Source organism: Equus caballus, chromosome 31 (genome assembly GCF_041296265.1).
Source record: "Equus caballus isolate H_3958 breed thoroughbred chromosome 31, TB-T2T, whole genome shotgun sequence".
Lineage (NCBI taxonomy): Eukaryota > Metazoa > Chordata > Mammalia > Perissodactyla > Equidae > Equus > Equus caballus.
Genome location: NC_091714.1, coordinates 14,888,281 through 14,908,980, shown reverse-complemented (window position 1 = coordinate 14,908,980; position 20,700 = coordinate 14,888,281). Strand labels below are relative to the sequence as shown.

The 20,700-nt window shown below is 38.5% G+C and overlaps 1 protein-coding gene across 41 annotated transcripts in view; it reads right to left on the bottom strand.

Annotated features, from left to right (window-relative positions):
* SYNE1 (spectrin repeat containing nuclear envelope protein 1) overlaps positions 1-20,700 on the bottom strand; it is a 442,051-nt gene that overhangs the window by 243,884 nt on the left and 177,467 nt on the right. For all 41 annotated transcript variants that reach the window (XM_070256132.1, XM_070256133.1, XM_023632822.2 and 38 more), the window contains 10 exons: positions 17,785-17,938; positions 15,051-15,679; positions 12,052-12,231; positions 9,466-9,616; positions 8,983-9,141; positions 7,591-7,773; positions 4,998-5,099; positions 2,504-2,707; positions 1,290-1,497; positions 353-465 (listed from right to left, as the gene is read on the bottom strand). In XM_070256132.1, coding sequence (XP_070112233.1) covers positions 353-465; positions 1,290-1,497; positions 2,504-2,707; positions 4,998-5,099; positions 7,591-7,773; positions 8,983-9,141; positions 9,466-9,616; positions 12,052-12,231; positions 15,051-15,679; positions 17,785-17,938 — 2,083 coding nt within the window. The remainder of the gene's footprint in view (positions 1-352; positions 466-1,289; positions 1,498-2,503; positions 2,708-4,997; positions 5,100-7,590; positions 7,774-8,982; positions 9,142-9,465; positions 9,617-12,051; positions 12,232-15,050; positions 15,680-17,784; positions 17,939-20,700) is intronic.

The following is a 20,700-nucleotide window of genomic DNA, read 5'->3' as shown; positions in this document are numbered from 1 at the left end:
CTTTTTAAAACTCTTCCATGGGATCCTGATATAAAATAGATACAATTACCTATACTTTTACTGCTATAAAAATTCAAACTAGATTTAATTTTGAATAAATTCCAAAGAATGGTCAACAGGCTAGAAGAGAGAGGAAGGGATCTAGAAATTCTGGAGTTCTACCTGAGTTTTTCAAGTTACTATTCATATTGCCCATCTCCTTATGACTCAAGAAATCTAATTCTGTTATGGAAGAAAAAACATATTGAATAATAAAAGAAGATTTGGGAAAAGAGATGATTTAGGTCTGACCTGAGGGCACTTGAGTACCATATGGAGAAGAAGAAAAAGTGCTTCCTTCCAGCTTTTGTACCTGGAGATCATGGAGCTTTGCTTCTAGAACTTTGCTGTCACCAGTTCTATCAGATGATTTTTTTGCTGCTTCCTTTGTTCCAGAAAACCATTCTTGAAATTCCCGCATAGACTCTTGAAAGTAGTAAAAATGAGAAAAAAAATCCAACACATTGAATAAGCATCCAGGATTACCACAATGAATTAATTCTGGCCTTTAGCATCTTGCCTTCCAAAATATTCCACAAAGAAAATAATAACAATAATATAGAAAATAGTACAGCACGGTCCACAATCATGACTGTTCATGGCAAAAATGAGAAAGTATCTCAAAGAAAAGATAGAAAAGATATTCGTATTCCAGGAATGTCTGATTTCCCATTGTGTTTCTTTCTTTTGGTAAAGAAAGATAATTAATTGTCTGAATATGTAAGAGTAAAAGGCAAGAAATGCTCTAGAGGTGACAAAGCCATTTTTATGGCAAAGGAGAAACCATCTCCTCTGTCCTCCGTCCACGAAGCTGACCTAGAAAGTCATTATGTGTCTGCATCAGAGCATAGGCACATGGTGTGGGAAGCTGTGTCATGAACATATGACAGCAATTTCCTGGATTATATGGCTGTGCCGTTTCATGACCTCTCCTAACACCTGAGTTTACTGCATCATTTCATCACAGCAGTGGAAGTAATTTTCCACACAAATAAAAGAAAACCCAGATGAAATTCAGAATCATCAAAATGGTGGATTCCTACTTTCTGGGGAGAAAGAGGAAGAATTCTGCTGATGGTGAGAGTCCGTGCACAATCCTTCTATTGCTCAAATCTCCACTCTCAAACAAATTTAAAATTATATTCTTGTGGGAAGTTTTCCCAAACTTTTGCTGGCGGTTTCTAGGCAGCATTTCGTTTGGATTCCTTCTCGTAAACAAACCATTGACGCTAAGGCCTGTCAGAGCTCACCATTGAAATGTTTTTCCAGAGAATCCTGAAGGCTGGCCTGTGTTTTGGAGCACAGCTGGCTCGCAGCCTCATGTTTCTTTATCAGCCCGGTCATTGCACTGCCCAGACTCTCCAACTCAACTGAGTGGTACTTGCGACACAAGCTGTTGAGATTTTCCTGGGTGGAGCTGATGTTGCTTTGCTGACTTTGGAGTTCTTTTTGTATTTCCTGTAGAATAAAAGCATGCCATGAAGGATATCCACCACATTCAAGAGAAATACTTCAGCTACTCCAATATGGCACTTTGTTTGAATCTGAAATTGATGCTGTTGAAATCCACTCAGTAACGTTTACATTCTTGTGGGATTTTTTTCAGTATTTGTGATAGATCTGTGTTGACACTTTCAGAAAGTTGCCCAGTTCTCCTCAGGAACAACTGTGAACACCTGTTGGGAGACAGCTAGGAGGATTTGGGTTATAGTCTAGGATTTCAAGCAAATCAAACAAGTCCTTACAGATTCGAGCCCATGACCTTTGGTAGAGTCAATTGATTAGAAATTATTAATAGAGTCACCCTCCTAAGTTCGCATTCTTCAATAGGCCACTTGGGCTTTGTTTCAAGGTCAGAGGCCCTACCAACAGCACCAGTAGTTAATTTAAAAACATATGTCCTCAGTCTCAACTATAGTAAGAAAATATGTTGAAAGAAAACAGATTATCTATCCTGAAAAGTCAACTTACAATACAAGCTTTAAAGACAGTGGATCAGAAATGTCATCTATAAATATGAACAGATGACATGGAAGTGGAATGTCTTCTCAGCAGCTTTTTAAAAAAATATATCCTTCTCTAGATGAAAGTAGTCATACTGGCCAACAAAAATAAAGTATGAAAAGCTATTTGGCATTCAAGTTTGAAAATTCACGGAAATTCAAACAGTTCTTCTATATGTTCGACCCTTTTACTAAAAAAATATGAAGAAGCATGGCCTATGAGCGGGCCTACAGCAACGCATGCTTTCTGAGTTTAGATTATTCATCTTTGATTTCTTACCACCTGCGTTCATTTCTCCACCTGTTACTTACTTTCCCACGTCCCATATCATGAATTAGTCGGTCTAGTGTTAACATGGGTAACTGAGAGCAGAGGTTATATCTTGATTATAGTAACCACAAATGAGGAGAACTAATATTTCAACTGAAGTATAAACACTTAATAATAGTTTATGACCTACCTTCACCTTTTTCAACCCTTCGCAAGTCTCAGTTTGGGCAAAGTTCATCAACGATTCTTCTAGTTTTGTCAGCCAGGTTGTTATGTCATTAATAAATTTCTCCACCTGTGTACTCTGAGCAGCGAACTCTTTCAAGGTTCCTTTTGCTTCTTCGGTAATTTCTTTGGCATGCTCCAGTTTCTGCCTTAAGTCTGCTTCTATAAACTAACCATAAAGTAAGATTTCATTAAAATCTGTGAAAACCAGAACACTCATTCAGTAGGAATTCCAATCGTGTGCATCTTAATTGTGAAAAAAAAAAAAAAAAACCCACATAAGCCTAACCACGGATGCTAATTCAACTTTTCTAAGCAGGAAAACCAGTGGGTATAAGTCGCCAAACACTTTGATGGGAAAATGGAAAGAGTGAGGATTGCGGTTAACATGGGACATTAAAGTGGAAGTTTCAGCTGAGGTTGCAGGGAATATGCGAGATCCAACGTTCCAAAAGCAGGTCTAGACCTACACAGAGTTAGCAAGGCGGTCACAAAATGGCTGCTCTTCAGTCTCTCCGGGAAATGCTCATGCATGTTTTGCTCTGATGTAACCACTACTTTGGACAAACACCACTATCAGATGTTCTCATAAAGCAATTTTACTTGTGTCTCCCACTTTTAAATATTCAGGGAGGCTAGATCTTCGCTCCTCCTGGATGATTTAGTTCAGGACGGGCCTTGACTTCCCTGGCCCCACAGATAATAAAAGGACTTATAATCACGATAAATTGCAAACAGTTTCAATTTCATAATTAAAGCATCCAGGCGCATTTACTAATCAAAACTTTGCACATAAAGTTAACTTAAAGTTCACGCTTTTATCTTAGCTGCAAACAGGAAGCCCGCAGTGGAGAAAGGGGCCGCGTGCCTCTTTTTGTCTTTCTTCACTTTATTTCTATTCCCCCACTTTCTACAGCTCCTGACCCCTGCAGGCTCAGACAGCAGAGAGGTGGGTGAGGGGCTCTGAAGTTTTTTGACAGCTGTTGGGAGCTGGCCTCTGTGCTCCTAGGCCAGGCAACATTTCACATTCTCTCCTCTCATGGGCCTTAGCCTGTTGGCTTTTCTGCAACTCCCCTCACCTCTGCGACTTCCTCCTGGAGTTCCCTAGATGCAAGTGATGCACTCTTCTCTGACTCTTTACTTTCTCCTTCTGCAGCCTGTGAGCATCTCTTTAACTTCTCAAGGCTGAGGCCTGTCATCCCCCAGAAAGCTCTCTTTGATAACCTAAGATATCCACAGGCTGTTGCTCTCTTCTTTCCTTTCTTCTCAAAACTCACTTCTGGGACAGAGGTCACTCTCTAGCATTCACCCCAGATGACTCTGCGATGCAGGCCACTCAAAATAATCATTTCTCATGGGGAGTTAGATACTAGACACCTGTGTCCGCCAACAGGGAGCATATGTCATACTCTCCAGGTGGGACCACTGAAACCCTTCTCCCGAGGCTTGAGGTAAGTGCAGGCCCTCCCACACCTCTTCCTTGAGTATTGGTAGGGGTGGGTGTGTGAGAAACCAGAGTCAACAGTAGCTGTCCCCTAAAACGCTGCCTCCATCTTGACTCCGTGAAAGTCCAACTGTTGCCCATTTATATCCTTGACACAAGTGGCACGCATCAGCTCTCCTCCTTTAGTTTTGCGTATGATTAGCACTCCCTTCACCTCTTTTTGCTTCAGGTGAAACTTCTAACATTCTGTTACATGTAATCCACCGATGGTAATAACTGATGGATACACAGTCTCAGGTCAGAGAAAAAGTATAGTGATCAAGCAAGATTGATGGGTTAATGAGAATCAGTAAATAAGGGACAAAGGCAAGAAGGGAAGAAAGAAAATGTAGAGAAAATCTATGAGGTCAGCAACAAATATAGAGGTTTGTTATATAGCCTGGAGCCTGTGGTGCTGGCTGCCAACAGAGACCCACGGAGCTGGTTGCTCTTAGCTCTCCCTCACTGAAGCAGCCCGGGTTTGCTGGTCAGAACTGCTCTACCCTGGCCTGTGGATTGGTGCCATCTAAAGAGCCTTAAAGGGAGATTTGCAGTGGTGATCCTTCCAAATCCAGTTATTGAGTGAATGAATTAGTGAAATCTCAATAAGGATATCATTATTCACGGATGTGGTTTCTATTCTTGTCTAGACATAAAGTGGTCCAGGAGGCAAGCTGGATACTACTTCCAAAATTTAGCAAGGAAAAAGGGAACTAATCTTATTATAATATTTGAGTTGGAAATATGCTATGAATACTGGCAGAAGGAATTCTAAAGATGTTAATCTTTTAACCCCCATATATGATAATATCCACGTTTGCTTGGAATTATGATGATGATAACAATGAGAATATACATATACACACACACACATATATATACATACATACACACACACACACACACATATATATATACTTTTTGAGAGAGAGAGTCTAGTAGACAGTAGTTATTACAAGTCTGAGTGAGTGCTTACCTGAAGCTCTGGTGGTGTTTCCAGATTTTTAGTTAATTCTTTAAGATCATTAACTTTGGAATGAAGTTCTTCCAATCTCAAGGCTTTGTTTTTAACTTCAGACTGCCAAAATAAACAACAAAGGGGAAAGGCATAACTAATCCAAACATTGACACACTACATTTTGAATTTCATAATTTCAAGAGTTAATCTTGTCAAAACGCCCCAACTTTAAGCCAGGGTAAAAAAAGAAAAAAAAAATCTCTGTTTCGCTTTCTGTGGGCCGCCTTTATGAATGCGGGAAGATGTCACTATTAACTTTCCCTGGGAATGTGAGGGAGTTTGCAGAACTTTCTTCCCACCCTTTTTTACTGGGAGAAATAAAAAGCTTCTGGAAAAAATTAAACACTGACCAAAAGTCTTGAGTCAGTGGGGATTTTCAACAGACTGTCATTTTCTCATTAGCATTAATATCACTGGTTACTATGGCAGCATTAAACTCTTGAAGTATTTTGAAGCAAATACACATCAGGAATGATTAATTACCATAGACTATATGTAATATATAGGAAACATTTCAAATAAAAATGTAAAGGATATTAAAGCAGAAATCAGGTCAATTAGGAAATTGACATCTAATATTTTGCCTTTTTTTTTTTTTTTTTTTTGCACCAACACTAACAGAAAAAGAAGGAAGAACAAGCAAAGAATCATTACTGAACAAATTAGATGCTTGTAAGTATCATTCGTTATTTGGGGCCACAAAGGAACATTTAATCAAGTATCCCTCTCAACTTAAATATCCTATTTTGGTGCTTTGTGGACACTAACAAACCTCCTGATACTTTCAGTCCCGAAAGTAATTAATTTGTGCAGTAAGATGTGATGAGCTAACTGTCAGGCCCATTGCCACTTCTCCAGAAGCAGACTGGGCAATTAATCACACCCATGCACCTACACTTCCTTTGCCGCACTGCAGCAGCAGTGACACTGTTAGGCACTGCGCTGAATGCAGTTCCCTGATTTTATTAGCTGGTGTACCACACAGACAGTCAGTAACATAAAAACCCATCTCTGTGAGGGACTGAACCAGGACATATCGAATGCCCACTGACGCCCAGTGGCTCCCTGGATCCCAGAGTCAGGAGTAGGAGTGAACTATATGTTGGCTTAACAACTGGCTCTCCAAAAATTGGCCCTGATTTGTAGCATTTACCACCATTTCGAACTATAACATGATGCCACTGCACATGGAGCTGGAAGAGATGCACAGTAGTCCACCGTTCTACAGTATGTCTACCACACAGATACAATAAATGTCAATAACTTGAGTCTAGATAACAGTAATATGTAGAATACTAATTAGGACGTGGTGGATTTTGAGTATTCATTACAATTTACTTAATGGTAACTTTATTTACAATTTAATTGTTAATAATGGTTGGGTTTAACACTGGCTTGTAAAATTCCTGAAAATGTAATAACTGAGTTTTACAAGGTAGGACAAGCTCTATTCCAGTACACACCACTGTTTGAGCTGTAATGTTAATTTAATGTCAAAGATAACAACTAAAGACACTGTGGTCTCCTTCTCCTGAGTGTACTTCTGGTCTGGATAATTTCCCCTACTTCTGTTTGTCCTTAGAAATAAGAAAAATCTCTAGAATGTTCTTTGGGTCAAAGACAGCTGGATAACTTAGGTAATAGAGATGATTCAACTCTACTTTTTTCAGACTACAGTCATTCACTCATGTATGTATCATGTTCCTGTGTGTGCCAGTCACAGTGCTGGATGCCTGAGCATACAATGGTGAACAGTCTCTGCCCCCACCAAGAGGACAGTCAGTTATATGCTTTGTGAAACACGTTATCTCTTGTCCCTCTCTTTCCTTTTACCTTGCTTCATTTTTCATTATAGCCCAATGACTACCTGACATTTTACACACAACATATATTATAACGTAAATACCATGAGAGTAAAGACTTTGTTTTACTATGATATTCTCAGTGTCTAAAACAGGCTCTGACATATTTTAGGTACTCATTAAGAATTTGATGAGTGAATGAATAAATGAATGCAAGAAATGGGAATTTTAAATGTTTAAAATAAGTTGGTGACTAGAACTTTCAAAGGCCACATTCTGTGGAAGCCTGTAACACTCCAGTCTCCAGTTTCTTCCATTTCTGAAAAGGAAGTGGAAGAGCCCAGCACCTAGAACTAGTGTCCAGCACATGGTAAGTACTCACTAAACATTTTGTTTGAATGAAGAAAAAATAAATACTGGTAATACTGAAGTACAAACACTTTCAATTGGTTTTCCAGTAGGAAGGTGCCATACTCTCAGATGAATGGGAAAAATTATAGATTTTATGGGCTTTTAGTTTTATGCTAATACTTCAAGCAAAGAGCCCCAACTAAGAAGTGACAAAAAGGCAAAATTAAAAAACCACAAAAACCCTCTTATCCACAGCCTATTCAACTTTCAAGCAAATAGTAAAAGTTAAGAGTTTTGTTTCACTCATAGGTATCTTGAAAGGAAGAATGAACTTCAAAAGAAAGAAACAATTTTCTTGTATTCTGGTCAATTAGCTCCCATATGAGGGTAGAATTTACCTCAAATTCTTTTAGGAATTCTTCTGCTTTGAGGCTGTTATTCAGGTTGCTGATGCTTTCGGCCAGCTGTGGAACAGAATTGTTTGACCATCCGTCAATCTCCTCTTTACCTGACAGTACATCATTCCAAATGGACAGGCTTAGCCTCAGCTTATCCATGTTTTCCTCAATTCTCTCTGATACCTGGGATAGGAAACAGAAGCCAGATCATTAATAGTCTGAGTCTTTAAGATGCTCTTTGCCCCATCAAATTAGTAAACATGTCAATGCTTCCTTAATCAGAAAATCATGTTTTGATTGAAAAAGTTTTACAAAAATTATTGTAAACCAATTGTACACGTGACTCAAGAAGATGCTAACCATTACATAAATTCTTTCCGTCACTGGGAGGGTTGATTGAATTTCCGAGACATTTGATTTTCATCTGTAAATTAGGGAACTAACTACAGATCTATCGGAGTCCATTATAATGCAACTCACTCTGAGGTTGAATTATACAGGATAGGAGTCCATCTAGGGCAGAATTGAATTTATCTCTGAAAGTAGCACAATAAGCCCGTTTATTTATAATGCTGGGATGTAAAATAGACGTGAGTAGACAAACATATTTACAGAATAAGTAAATACAAAGGAGAGCAACCAACTTTGCATGCTTAAAGCATTATTGCTTAATACTCTTCCCATAATAAGAATGTCCTTTTAAAAGTGGAGGAACATAGGTTTTCTGAAGTCACAAAATTATTTGATTATAGTGTGCAAAATCAATGTCTAACATTAGTAATTTAGCTTAAGTAAGGGAACTCATTGTAGGTTGAGCATCTGAACCTAGATGTTGATAATAGGGGGCCAAAGGAATCACTGGGCTTTTGAGCTGGAAGACAATGTAAGATATGTATGGACTGAAATGTAGAGTTCCAGAGAGATCAAGTAACCTGTTCTCTGGTCACACAGCTAGTAAATGACTGAGCAAGAACTAAAATCCACGGATGTAAATTACAAGTCCAATGTTTTTCAATGCAAGATTATAGTCATTACTTTTAAATTATTATACATTATGTTTTAATATTCTGTAGGGTATTTATAAGTTATTCTTCTATTTCTATCCATTATTCCAGAGTTTTGAGATGAAAAAAGTATAGAGTTATAAATTTGTTGTGATTGAAGCTATCGAGTGAAACTCTAGAAAATCCGCCAATAAATTTTACCAAAATAAAGCAAATAATTCTTTCACTATTACTAAACTTTATGTGAACACTGTTTTTCTTCAGAATATCATTTCGCATTTTGCATTAAAAGTTAAAAATGGAATTCACATCCTTGAAAAATCCTTGGCCCAAAAACGTGATTGAGAGTGTGATAAACTGTTCATAGGGTCCCAGATGATGAGCTTACATCCAGCCATTTGTCCACGGTGTTCTCCATGTCTCTTTTCACCAAGGTGAAATCACTACTGTGAATTTTTTTCAGCTCAGATAACAGCTGTTTTCCTTTACTGGTAAAGTTATCCAATTCTTTCTGCTTATTACACATTTCGTTCTTGGCAGTTTCATGCTGCGGACATAAAGGTTTCTTTAATTAATAAAATAATCAGTGATAAGAGTTTAAAACCACTTGCCCCTGAAAAATTTAATTCATGGTTGACCTTATGCAGAAACCAGTGATATTAATTAACTATACGAATATATATAATGTAATTTTCTTGAATTGTTATAATCCTAGGATACCAATATTCCTAAAAAAAAAAAAAGGGTTGAGCTTTTTAGTGTAAATTATCTACATCTATATGTACCAACGAGTTGAACAGAGAATCTATTATGAGTAAAAACCAGATGTACTAAAATAGTCTATTAAAATAAACACATTTTGAATTATTACCTTGGATAGGGCCCATTTCAGGTCCTCCTGATCTTTTATAGTAGTTCTGGTTGCAATCACATTGCTGGCCTTTTCTAGGACTTTAGATACAGCTGACTTCAGATTCTGGTATTCTCTCATTAAGTCAATAAGTCCACAGCATTGACCCTGGCTGTAATGATGACAGAAAAAAGATCATTTATTATCACGTATCAGGAAAGGAGAGAGATTCCTATGATTAGACTTGATACATAACTACATAAATGTTTTCACAGATGAATGATGGAATCAAGAGAAAACCGTATTTCTGCCTACTGAGGTCAAAACATTCCTGGTCAGGTTGACTTAACTCTGATGTCTAATTGTTCTCCACGAATGAAGAATGCACACAGCCACTAAAGCAAAATCTGTGACCTCATTGACAAGCAAAGATGCAGCATATGTTCTTGACAACTCAAACACATAGATGTCTACAAATTTTTTTTTTTAGGAAGATTAGCCCTGAGCTAACTAATCCCAATCCTCCTTTTTTTGCTGAGGAAGACTGGCCCTGAGCTAACATCCATGCCCATCTTCCTCTACTTTATATGTGGGAAGCCTACCACAACATGGCTTTTTGCCAAGCGGTGCCATGACACACCTGGATCTGAACCGGCGAACCCCAGGCCGCCAAGAAGTGGAATATGCGAACTTAACGGCCGTGCCACCAGGACAGCCCCCAACAAATTTTTGTTTTTTAATTTTTCCATGATTTAATTACTTCATAATGGTGCGCATCATGGGAAAGCAAAAAAAAACCTCCCAAAACAAACAAAAAAACCCAAACAAAACACTGCTGAATATTGAAAATATATATGAGATTTTCTTCTCCATTTCAGTGACACAAATTTTCATTGACTATGAATCCCCTGAAAAATTGCCAAAAAAAGATAATATTTTTTGTTTATAAGAGTAAAATGCCTTCGAGCAAGGAATTCTCTATTAAGAAATTTTTGCCAAGAAAGAGATGTGCACTAAGCTTTAGATAAAATGATATTCTCCACAACGTCATTTATAGCAGGAGAAAAAAATAGAAATAACCCATATGTTAAAAGTAGGCACTAACTGAATGAATTCCGATACATTTTTATAATTGAATACTGTGCAATCTCAATACGTCACAATTTAGGAAAATGTTTAATAACATGAAATAAAGTTTGTGCAACATGATTAAAAAAACGCATACATTAATAGTCTACAGTATACAATGTGCTCTCAATTTTGTTTAAAAGGCCTTTGTATGTGATGTAAGGTATGTATTGAAGTTCATTACTTTTTAATGCATATGGAGACCACCTATTCCAGGACTATTTATAGAAAAGCCTATTCTTTCTCCATCAAATTGCCTTTGCCCTTTTGTCAAAAATCAACTGAGGGTGTATTTGTGGTCTATTTCTGGACACTCCATTTGTTCCATTGGTCTGTATGTTTACCCTTTAGCCAACACTGCACTAAAAGTGAGTAATGTGAATTCTCCAATTCTTTTTGTAAATTATACTGTTCCAGGTCTCTTGCCTTTACATATAAATTTTAAAATCAGCTTGTCAATTTCCTCGAAAAATTCTGCCAGTATTTTGCTTGGGATTATATTGATATAAAAAAGAACTCAATAATAAGAAAACAAACAATCCAAGAAAAATTAGCTAATTTGAACAGGCTGATTTGAATAAGATATATAGATGGCAAATAACATATCAAAACATGTTTGATATCATTAGTCATCCAGGAAATACAAATTAAAAACACAAGAAGATATATCTACACATCTATTACAATGTCCAACACACAAACAAAAACTTGACAACACTAGGTGCTGGAAATGATATGGAGCAATTGGAACTCTCATGCGTGCCTAGTGTGAATGCAAAATGGTACAACTACTTTGGCAATTTCTTATAAAGTTAAACACACATTTACCTGATAACCCATAATCTCACTTTTAGGTACTTACCCAAGTGAAATAAAAACTTACATACACACAAAAAATGGAACACGAATGTTAATAGATGCTTTATTTATAATTGTCCAAAGTGGAAAGACTCCATTTATATGTGATTTTGAAAAAGACAGTACTACAGAGACAGAAAACTGATCAATAGTTGCAGGGGACTGGGCGTGAGGGCGGGACTGACTACAAGGAGACAGGAGGGTGGTGGAACTGTTAGTGTGAAATGTGATAATCAGGATTGTTATACAACTGTATGAGTTTGTCAAATACATAAAGTTTAAGGGTGTAGACTGCAAAGGGTGAATTTCGCTGTATGTAAATCAAACCTCAATTATAACCAAGTACAACAACAAAACCAGAGTTAAGAATCTCATGGTAGCACTTTGAAACTGCTGAAACTTTTCCTTTTAAGCATTGAATTTCACATGCACGTAACTGTTACCTCCAGATAACGTCCTCAATAAAGTTCTGTAGGACACTCCATTTTTAACGTTACAGAATACCTAAGATGGCAAAAGGTATTTAATTCTTGGTCACACCAACGCAAATCAACAGGTAATGGCCCAATGTCACAAAATAAGTAGAAGTTAAAAACAACAATTGAGAGATTTTGGACTTACTTTTCATGAATGAGTTTTTTGGTATCATTCCAGGTGACTTCTAAGCAGTTGATCTCCCTATCAACTTCAGGCGCAAAGCCTACATCTTTCTGGGCAATTTGCTTGGCTTTATCTTTCAACCAACATAGTTCATGCTCATGAGAATTCAATTCATCTTCCAACTGATTAAAGACTCTCAGCCTGTAAATTAAAATATTTTACTATTAATTTACTAAAGGTAGCGAACTAATATATCCTTTCTGTAAAGCATACATATAGCTAGAAAAATTCTTAAGACACCAATTAAATTAATGCATATCAACTGGTAAAGATGCTTTTAAAGTTAACTTTGCATAACTCAGATTGTACCCCAGAAAATATTTAAAGCCTATTTCACCACTCATCTTCAACTTTCTATTAATTTTGTATTCTTTTTTAATTTTGCTTTCATGGCATAAAGCTCTTAAGACTAGGGCTGACCTTGTAGGCAAAGTAGGAGAGTACTTATTGCAAGGTCGTGTTGGTAAGAAATCCTTTTGTGCGATGAGGTCAAATTCATGTAAAATAGTGTTTAAAGATCACGGTTGTTTCATTCAAAATAAAAACAGCTTTACTGAGCACCACATAAATATTTATTTTAAAAACTTAAATTGCTGGCTTTATTGAAAAGATTAGTATGAGAAAATGATAATTTTTCTGTCCGTAATATATTAATATTTAAGCATTTGTAAAAAGTGGCCACATAGAGGCAGCCATTGACTCTTTCATGCTTGCATTTTAACATAGTGCTGTAGAGTTTGTAAAGTGAGTAAACATGAATTATCCTATTTAATTCCCAAAACAAAGGGGCCGGGGCAGGCATTGTCATTAGCTCTGTCTTACAGGAAGAGAGGTGACTTGCCCAAGGTCACACAGTGAGGCGTAAGCATGGCTGGGATTCAATACAGCCATCAATTTAATGCAACATTTTCTGTAGCCTCCGTGTGACTTTGCTGAGTTGTGTGTTCTGAGTACTGATACGGCTCTTGACTCCAACCTGGGCCTCCTTCTCCAGCAATTTTAGGATCTCCTGTCTGCCTGGCCTCAGCAGGCCAGAGAGGGTGATGCGGCCTTGCAGCACCAATCCTCCCACTGATTTCCTGGGCCAGTCCTTTGACCCTTTGCCACACTTGCTCCTCATTCTGTCTTTACTCTGGAGGCCATTTTTTCCTCCCCAGATCTAATTCCCTTTTGTAAGTTTATTGTTAAACTAGTCAGATAGCTTATTGCCCATGAGATGTGTAACTTCAGGAGCCATTGTCATCTAACTAAAGCCTTGGCTTAATGTTTGGAAGCCAATGGCAATGATCTTGGCAGGGCCAAGATAATCCTTATCAATTATGGACGCATTGATATGAATGCATTTCAGCTGTTTCTTTATCCCCTGAAAAAATGGAAGAGAAAGGGATTGTGAGAACATGAGTAGGGAGAAGGTTCTATTAAGAAGGAAAAATAATATTGAAAAGAAGGCTACTGTAAAAAAATTACTTTTCAAATTTGTGGCAGGAAAATTCCCTTGACCTCCTAGCTTCTTCATTAAACTCACCTGACAAAACCCCAACTTTGTTTCAACTCACTTCTACATACCTCTAAGCAAACAGTTCAAAGTAGTTGAGGAGAACCATTTTGCTAAACTGGTTGGTTTCATTTTTTTTCCTCCCCAAAGCCCAGTACATAGTTGTATACTCTAGTTGTAAGTCCTTCTAGTTCATCTATGAGAGCCACCACCACAGCATGGCTACTGACAGATGAGTGGTGTGGTCCTGTGACCGCCACCGAAACAGTGAGAGTGCTGGACTTTCACCACTAGGCCATCAGGGCTGGCTCTCACTGGTTTCATTTTAAGTGAATGAATACAAATCTCAAATGACAGCTCATCACCTTACCAAGCTCTGGAGGTATCATTTCCATTTCCTCTCTACAAGGGAACAATTTCATACCATTTTCTCTCTGCCAACTTCCTGTTGCTCACTCTCAACTAATGAGCTCCTCAGTCTTTTCTGAGGGGCTAGCAGCCACAAGGGAGGAATTCTCTCATGCTTTTACCACCAGAACTACAAATCTACTTGAATCACTCCCTTTCTCCTGTGCCTGCATCCTCTTTTTTTTTCTAAAACCATATGAAACTTCTGTTTTTTAAAGTACACTTTTTAGTGAGGAAGACTGGCCCTGATCTGACATCTATTGTCAATCTTCCTCTTTTTAAAATTTTTCTCCTCAAAGCCCCAGTACATAGTTGTATATCCTAGTTGTAGGTCATTCTAGTTCTTCTATGTGGGATGCTACCACAGCATGGCCTGATGAGCAGTGTGTAGGTCCGTGCCCAGGATCTGAACTGGTGAATGACAGGCTGCTGAAGCAGAGTGTGTGAACTTAACCACTCAGCTACGGGGCTGGCTCCTCTGCCTTCATTCTTGTCACAGAAGATGAATCCCTTTTCCTATCAGTTAAAAATTGCTTAAAAATAGATAATATGATCTATATACTCTATTATAAATAAGATCTCAGAGTGGCTTATATATAGCCCTTAGAAAAATCCTTGAGGAAACCAAAGAAATTTTAGTACTTCTTAAATGTCAATTAGTCATTACTTTTGTCCTCAAAATACTAAAAGAAGAAGTTGCTAAATATGGTATTATTAAAGTTTTGCACAAGAATTAATTCCAGAACAAATAAAAAATAAACAAGGGGCTGGCCTGGTGGTATACTGGTTAAGTTTGCACTCTCCACTTCAGCAGCCCAGGGTTTGCAGGTTCGGATCCTGGGTGCAGACCTACACACGCCTCATCAAGCCATGCTGTGGCAGCATCCCACATAGAAAACAGAGGAAGACTGGCACAGATGTCATCTCAGAGACCATCTTCCTCGAGCAAAAGGAGGAAGATTGGCCACAGATGTTAGTTCAGGGCCAATTTTTCTCATAAAAATTAAGAAAGAAATAAATAAATGAGACAACTGGCATCAACACAGTTTCCTTTTACCTCTGTTGAAGGGCTTGGCGGGTAAGTTCTTTCAATCGCTCTTTGTCAGTCCGCTCTTCGATATCCTCAATGCTTTTCAGCAACTCCTCTTTCTGGTCTTGGAATGCTTTTTTCAGTACTGCCAGGGCATCTGCCTCACTCTGCTTGGTTCCTAGAAGGTTCTGGATCCTCTCTAATTCAAAACAGAGATGATCAGCTGTTGTTCTGCAGGAAGTCCTTTGCTCAGAACTTCCACTTTTAAGATGATACTGGGCTTTGGTGAGAACACCATCAAGACTGATGGCAGTAGATTCTAATGTTTTAACATCTTGAATAGCATTCTTTAGGTCCTTTTCTAATAAGTCAGACTGTTTCTTATTCATACTGTGGGTTGCTTCCACCGTTTCCCTCAGCCGGTGGAGAACTGCTGACAGAGAGGCATGGCTCTGTAGGAATTCAGCCAGCTGGGCAAGGGCAAGCTGCCGTCTCTCCACGACCTGGCTGGCCTCCTCGAAGAGCTGGAAGCAGTCCTCCGCCTTGCCCTGGAGGAGGTGGAGGTCCTCCCCTCGACCCAGAGCACCCAGCCTCACGAGGTGACTCTGCAGACTCTGCAGTTCTCCCTTTTTGCTCTCTACTTCTGCTGCGTGGTCCTGGAAGGGAAGAGAGGGCTATTGAATCCTCAGAGGCACTATGGCTGACGACACAGATATATTCAGGATTTGTGATGTCAAGACACATTTTAAATACAACAGATGGTATAGTATTAAAATGTCATCTATGGTGAATCTTTTAGAAGTGTTGTTAAAATTTCCCATTTTGCTCATCTACAATTTCACATAAAACACAAATCTGATTTGGAACTAATTCATCCAATGGAAAAGAATTTCTTTGTGGATAGAAATAGTTAAAAGAAATTTTATATACATACATACACATAAATTGGAAGATTTGAAAAATGTGTATATGTATATGTACATATGTAACCATAGGACCAGTTCAAATGGGCCATATTATATCAATAACAGAACGTTAAAGTCACCTTGCAGGGCAGTGAGCCAAACTGCAAGTCATGGAGCTGGAGTGCACAGAGGAAAACATTTTGACCTGAAATAACACCTACAACCAAGGTTTCTCCCCCAAACCAAACCAAAGGACTGGGACATGACTGGAACCTGAAAGCTAGACCCTTTTCAGAAGTGAGAGGTCCATTGTCTATGAGGATCTGGTGTTAAAGCCCTTTTCATACCTCACTGTAAATGGTCTTGTTTAAAGTCCTTTCAATCAAAATCTGTCCTGCAGCTCTTCTGCATTACAGCCTGCCCTCCCTAATCCCTTAAAATTTCACCCCAAAACCAGAACTGGGGAGACAGATTTGAGAACCTTGCCTCCCATCTCCTTGCTGGCTGACTTTGTAATAAAGCCTTTTCTTTTCTCTAAGGCCAGTGTCATAATATTGACTTCTATGCACATTGGGCAGTAGGCCCTTGCTTGGTAACATATATAGTTAAAAGTTATGGTACTTATATACATAGTTAAAAGAAATTGAAAGTTTGGAAGATGTTAAAATATATATTTAATACAGCGAATTCTAACAGAGCTTGTAGGAAAGGAGTGTGGCAAGAGATGAACATGAACCTCTCTTCAGAAGTAGCGGGTAAAACAGACGAAAACCTGCACAAGTTTTAGCTGGCTTCTCTCTAAAGAAACATAGACTAACCAGGTGAGACTGTTGTATACAAAGTTTGACCAGCTCACAATAAATCATGTTTAAAATCTACCAGAGAATTGCTAACAATCTTAGCGTGGTTCCCATTAAAGAGAAATTATTCCCCATCTTAATCTTGACCACAGTGGCCTTACCATTCCCCTTAGCTTGACTACTAAACTTTAGAGCGTTTCTTTGAGCATTTACCTTAGAAAACTTACAAACTCATTCTCTGTCCCTTTGAGATATAAATCTTTTTAAAAGCTTCAGGACAGTTTTACAACCCAAGACTATCTTTCTCAAGGACCCAGGAGTCATCCTTTTGAAATGTATTCATCAAGGAAAATGGTGCCCATATCTCCCAGTCCCTTTAGACGGTTGGAGCCTAACTTCCTTGGGCACCTTGCTCCAAGTTGTAAAACTACCCCTGGTCATGAAGACATGAAAAAGTACTTTTCCTCTGGGTAAAACCAATGAGCAAACCCAGAATAGGGTGGGCACTCATAAACACTAAATATTTTATCATTAAATATTGTTATATGCTTATTATGCAGCTTATTTCCAACTATCCCAATACTTGATCAATATCTGACTTTAAAAAAGTTTTTTGATACCAGGATAGATATTATGCATAATTTGTAAATATGAATAATAAACCATAAATTTTAAATAACTTTCAAGCTAAATAGTAATTCAGAAAAACAATGTCATTAAAAACTGAACAGGAATTCAGTATCAGTTTTCAGTATTGGAACAAAGCAAACTAGGAAGCTTAAAAATGAACATTCTCATCATTTCACCCCAGAAATCATGTGCTCCACTTAAGAAATAGCATCTTAAGGTGGTTGCCTATTTTATCTGAAGTGGTTTTATACTTAATTTATCTGCATAACATTCCCTGGACCCATATGCTCCATTATTAAAACATTTACACATGAATACAAAGTTAAAATGCTGCCAGGTGTTTTTTGAAATGCTGCATCCCTTTATAATTTAACAGTTCCCTTCTACAAACAAATTCTTCTTCCATCTTAAAAGAATGCCTTGTACCTTGTGCCGAGTGAGAGCTGCCTGATGGTCTGTTAGGCTTATCTCAGAAGTAGTCTGTAATTTACTGAGAAACAGCTTAATCCAGACAGAAAAGGAAAGCAGTAGTTCATCAAATTGCTGGTGTTCAGCAACCACCGACTGAAGAAAATTAATCCTATGTAGAGAAAGATGTTAATGTTAAAATGTCCCACAAATGAACAGAGAGTTTGAAAAAGCACATAAAGCATTGGCCAGCTTAAACTAGTTTTGCCTCCTTAACACAGGTTGCTGTTGATTAATTAAACCTTGCCCAATAACAGAGAGCACTGTGCATGTGCCAGGCAGGAACCCACAGCCACGGGATGACCCTGGAACCAAGAATCTTCAGAAATGTTGTTGTCTGAGCCCTTTAGGAAGTGAGAAGTCCCTCCAAAAGGAAAATCTGGCTTCCAGCAGCTTGATTACCATATACCGACTGATCTGAGGGTAGCCAATCAGCTTCTCCCCCTAACTCCTTAAATTTCACCCCAACCTTGCATCCAGGAGACAGATTTGAGAGCCTTGCCTCCTATCTCCTTGCCAGTTGACCTTGCAATATAGCCTTTTCTTTTCTCAAAAGTAGGTGTCACGGTATTGGTTTCTATGGGCGTCGGGCCAGGGGCTCTTTCTCAGTAACAAGTTGATGATATGTTTTTGAAATAAGTTTAACTAAGGGCAAAAGTGATGTTGTCCTGTGTGGACAAACCAGAAATCTTTTTTTTTTTTTTTTTAAGATTTTACTTTTTCCTTTTTTTCCCCAAAGCCCCCCGGTACATAGTTGTATATTCTTCATTGTGGGTCCTTCTAGTTGTGGCATGTGGGATGCTGCCTCAGCGTGGTCTGATGAGCAGTGCCATGTCCGCACCCAGGATTCGAACCAACAAAACACTGGGCCGCCTGAAGTGGAGCGTGCGAACTTAACCCCTTGGCCACAGCGCCAGCCCCTAAACCAGAACTCTTGAAGTTTTCTACTTCTCAAATTCTGTTTCTCTCACAATTTTCCCTAAGTCAGTTAACATTTCCACCATCCACCCAGATGGTCCTAGGAGCCATTCTTCAGCTCTCCATTTCCTTACCACCACATCTGATCTATACACATCCTGTTAGCACCCCACCACAGTATATTCTGACTCTTCTCTCCATTCTGCACCCTGGTCTAAATCTCTTCTCTTGCCTGCACTCTACAGCCTCCTAAACTGGCTTCCTTCCTACCACCATTGCCTCCCTACAATCCACTCTTTAGGTGACAATCAGAAATGGTTTTAATGTCATTGGAACATTCTCTGACAAGCTTAAACATGGGGGCAGTTCCCTGTTGCACATAGCAAGGCAAGACCCTAAAACTCCTTACTGTCATCTACAACGTGGTCTACCAACTTCTCTGACCCTATCTGAGACAGCCCTGCCCCACACTGCCACTGACCTCTCTGCTTCCCCCAAACCCCTGCTCATTACTGCCTGAGAGCCTTTGCCTCTTTTGCTCCCTCTGCGTGTATGCTCTGCCCCCAACGCACCACGAGTTTGCTTCCTGGGGCAGCATTCAGATCCTAATCAGATGTCATGTCCTCCAAGAGGCTTTGCTTGACCACCCATTCTAAAGATGCACCAATCTACAGTCTCTGCCAAGTTACCCTATTTTGTTTTCTTCATATTACTTACCACCACCTGAAAGAGTCTTGTTCCTTCATTTGTTTAATTGCATGTTTATTCCCTGCACCTGTCCTCCCCACTCAGTGCGAGACACGACTTTACCTGCCTTGCTTACTATTCTATCTTTAGCAACCTAGAATGGTGGTGCTATGCATACGGTCAGGGTCATTCAATACTTGTGTAATTAATGAATTAGATTGATTAACAAAGGTGATCTGAGGTCAGAATCCAAAACCAACATTAAGAATAAGATCTTAATCAGACATCAATATTCATTACAATGGTTCATATCCAAAGTTCAACTTTTTAAACACTTTCATCTTTTAATCCTTACAAAACCTTCTACACATGATCTTTACATGTATGAATTATATTTTGAATGCCGTCACACATTTGTGCCATTTTGAAAGGCCTTTCCTTTCCCTCTGTGAGAGGGGCAGAGGGTAGATCCTCCACTATTTTACAGAAAATTACTCATTTTCCAAGAGTTGACACCAAATCCTTCTCTCAGCCTTTCCTGAACCCATCCAGATGTCCCTTTTTTGTTCCCACAATATTCTGTGTTCACCTCTCTCATAGGCTTCCTTGTTATCCCTGTGCTGATCTGTAAAATACTTGAGTCCAAGGTTTATTTATTTTTATGGCTCCAGTGTCTGATATGGTGCCTGGTACTCAGCAGGTGCCCAATAAACATTTGCCGACTGACTGAATATATGAATGAATAAACAATGGAGCAAATACAAGCTCCGTCAAAGGAGAGTGGAACTCTGCTTAGTACGGCTACCCTCAACACACAGAAGAGTGTTCTACTCACTGTAGGAACTCAATAAATATTTGCTGGACCCATGAATTTAAGAAGTGATCATAAAGGTGAAATACCTTAGCCAAGATCACATGCATAATCAATGCCAATTTAAGGAAAAAAATGTCTTCTGGAATACTAGAAAGGTATAGATGCCAATTGATAATTATTTCATTAATTAAAATTGAATCTATGTTTGCTTCCTTTAATATGGTAATAATTTCCCTTGCTCTGTACAAAGATCTATACTGCTATGGAATGGAGTAGCTTATATATATAATACCTCTGATTGAGAAATATTACATGAGGCAAAATTTTAATTGCCATTTTTCTCCTGTACACAAACAGCTTGGGCAAGAAATAATACAAACAAGAGCAACCTACTCTCATCAACATATTTCAACTAGTTTGATCACTTTCCCTGATTGTAAGAGTAAAATTTTAAA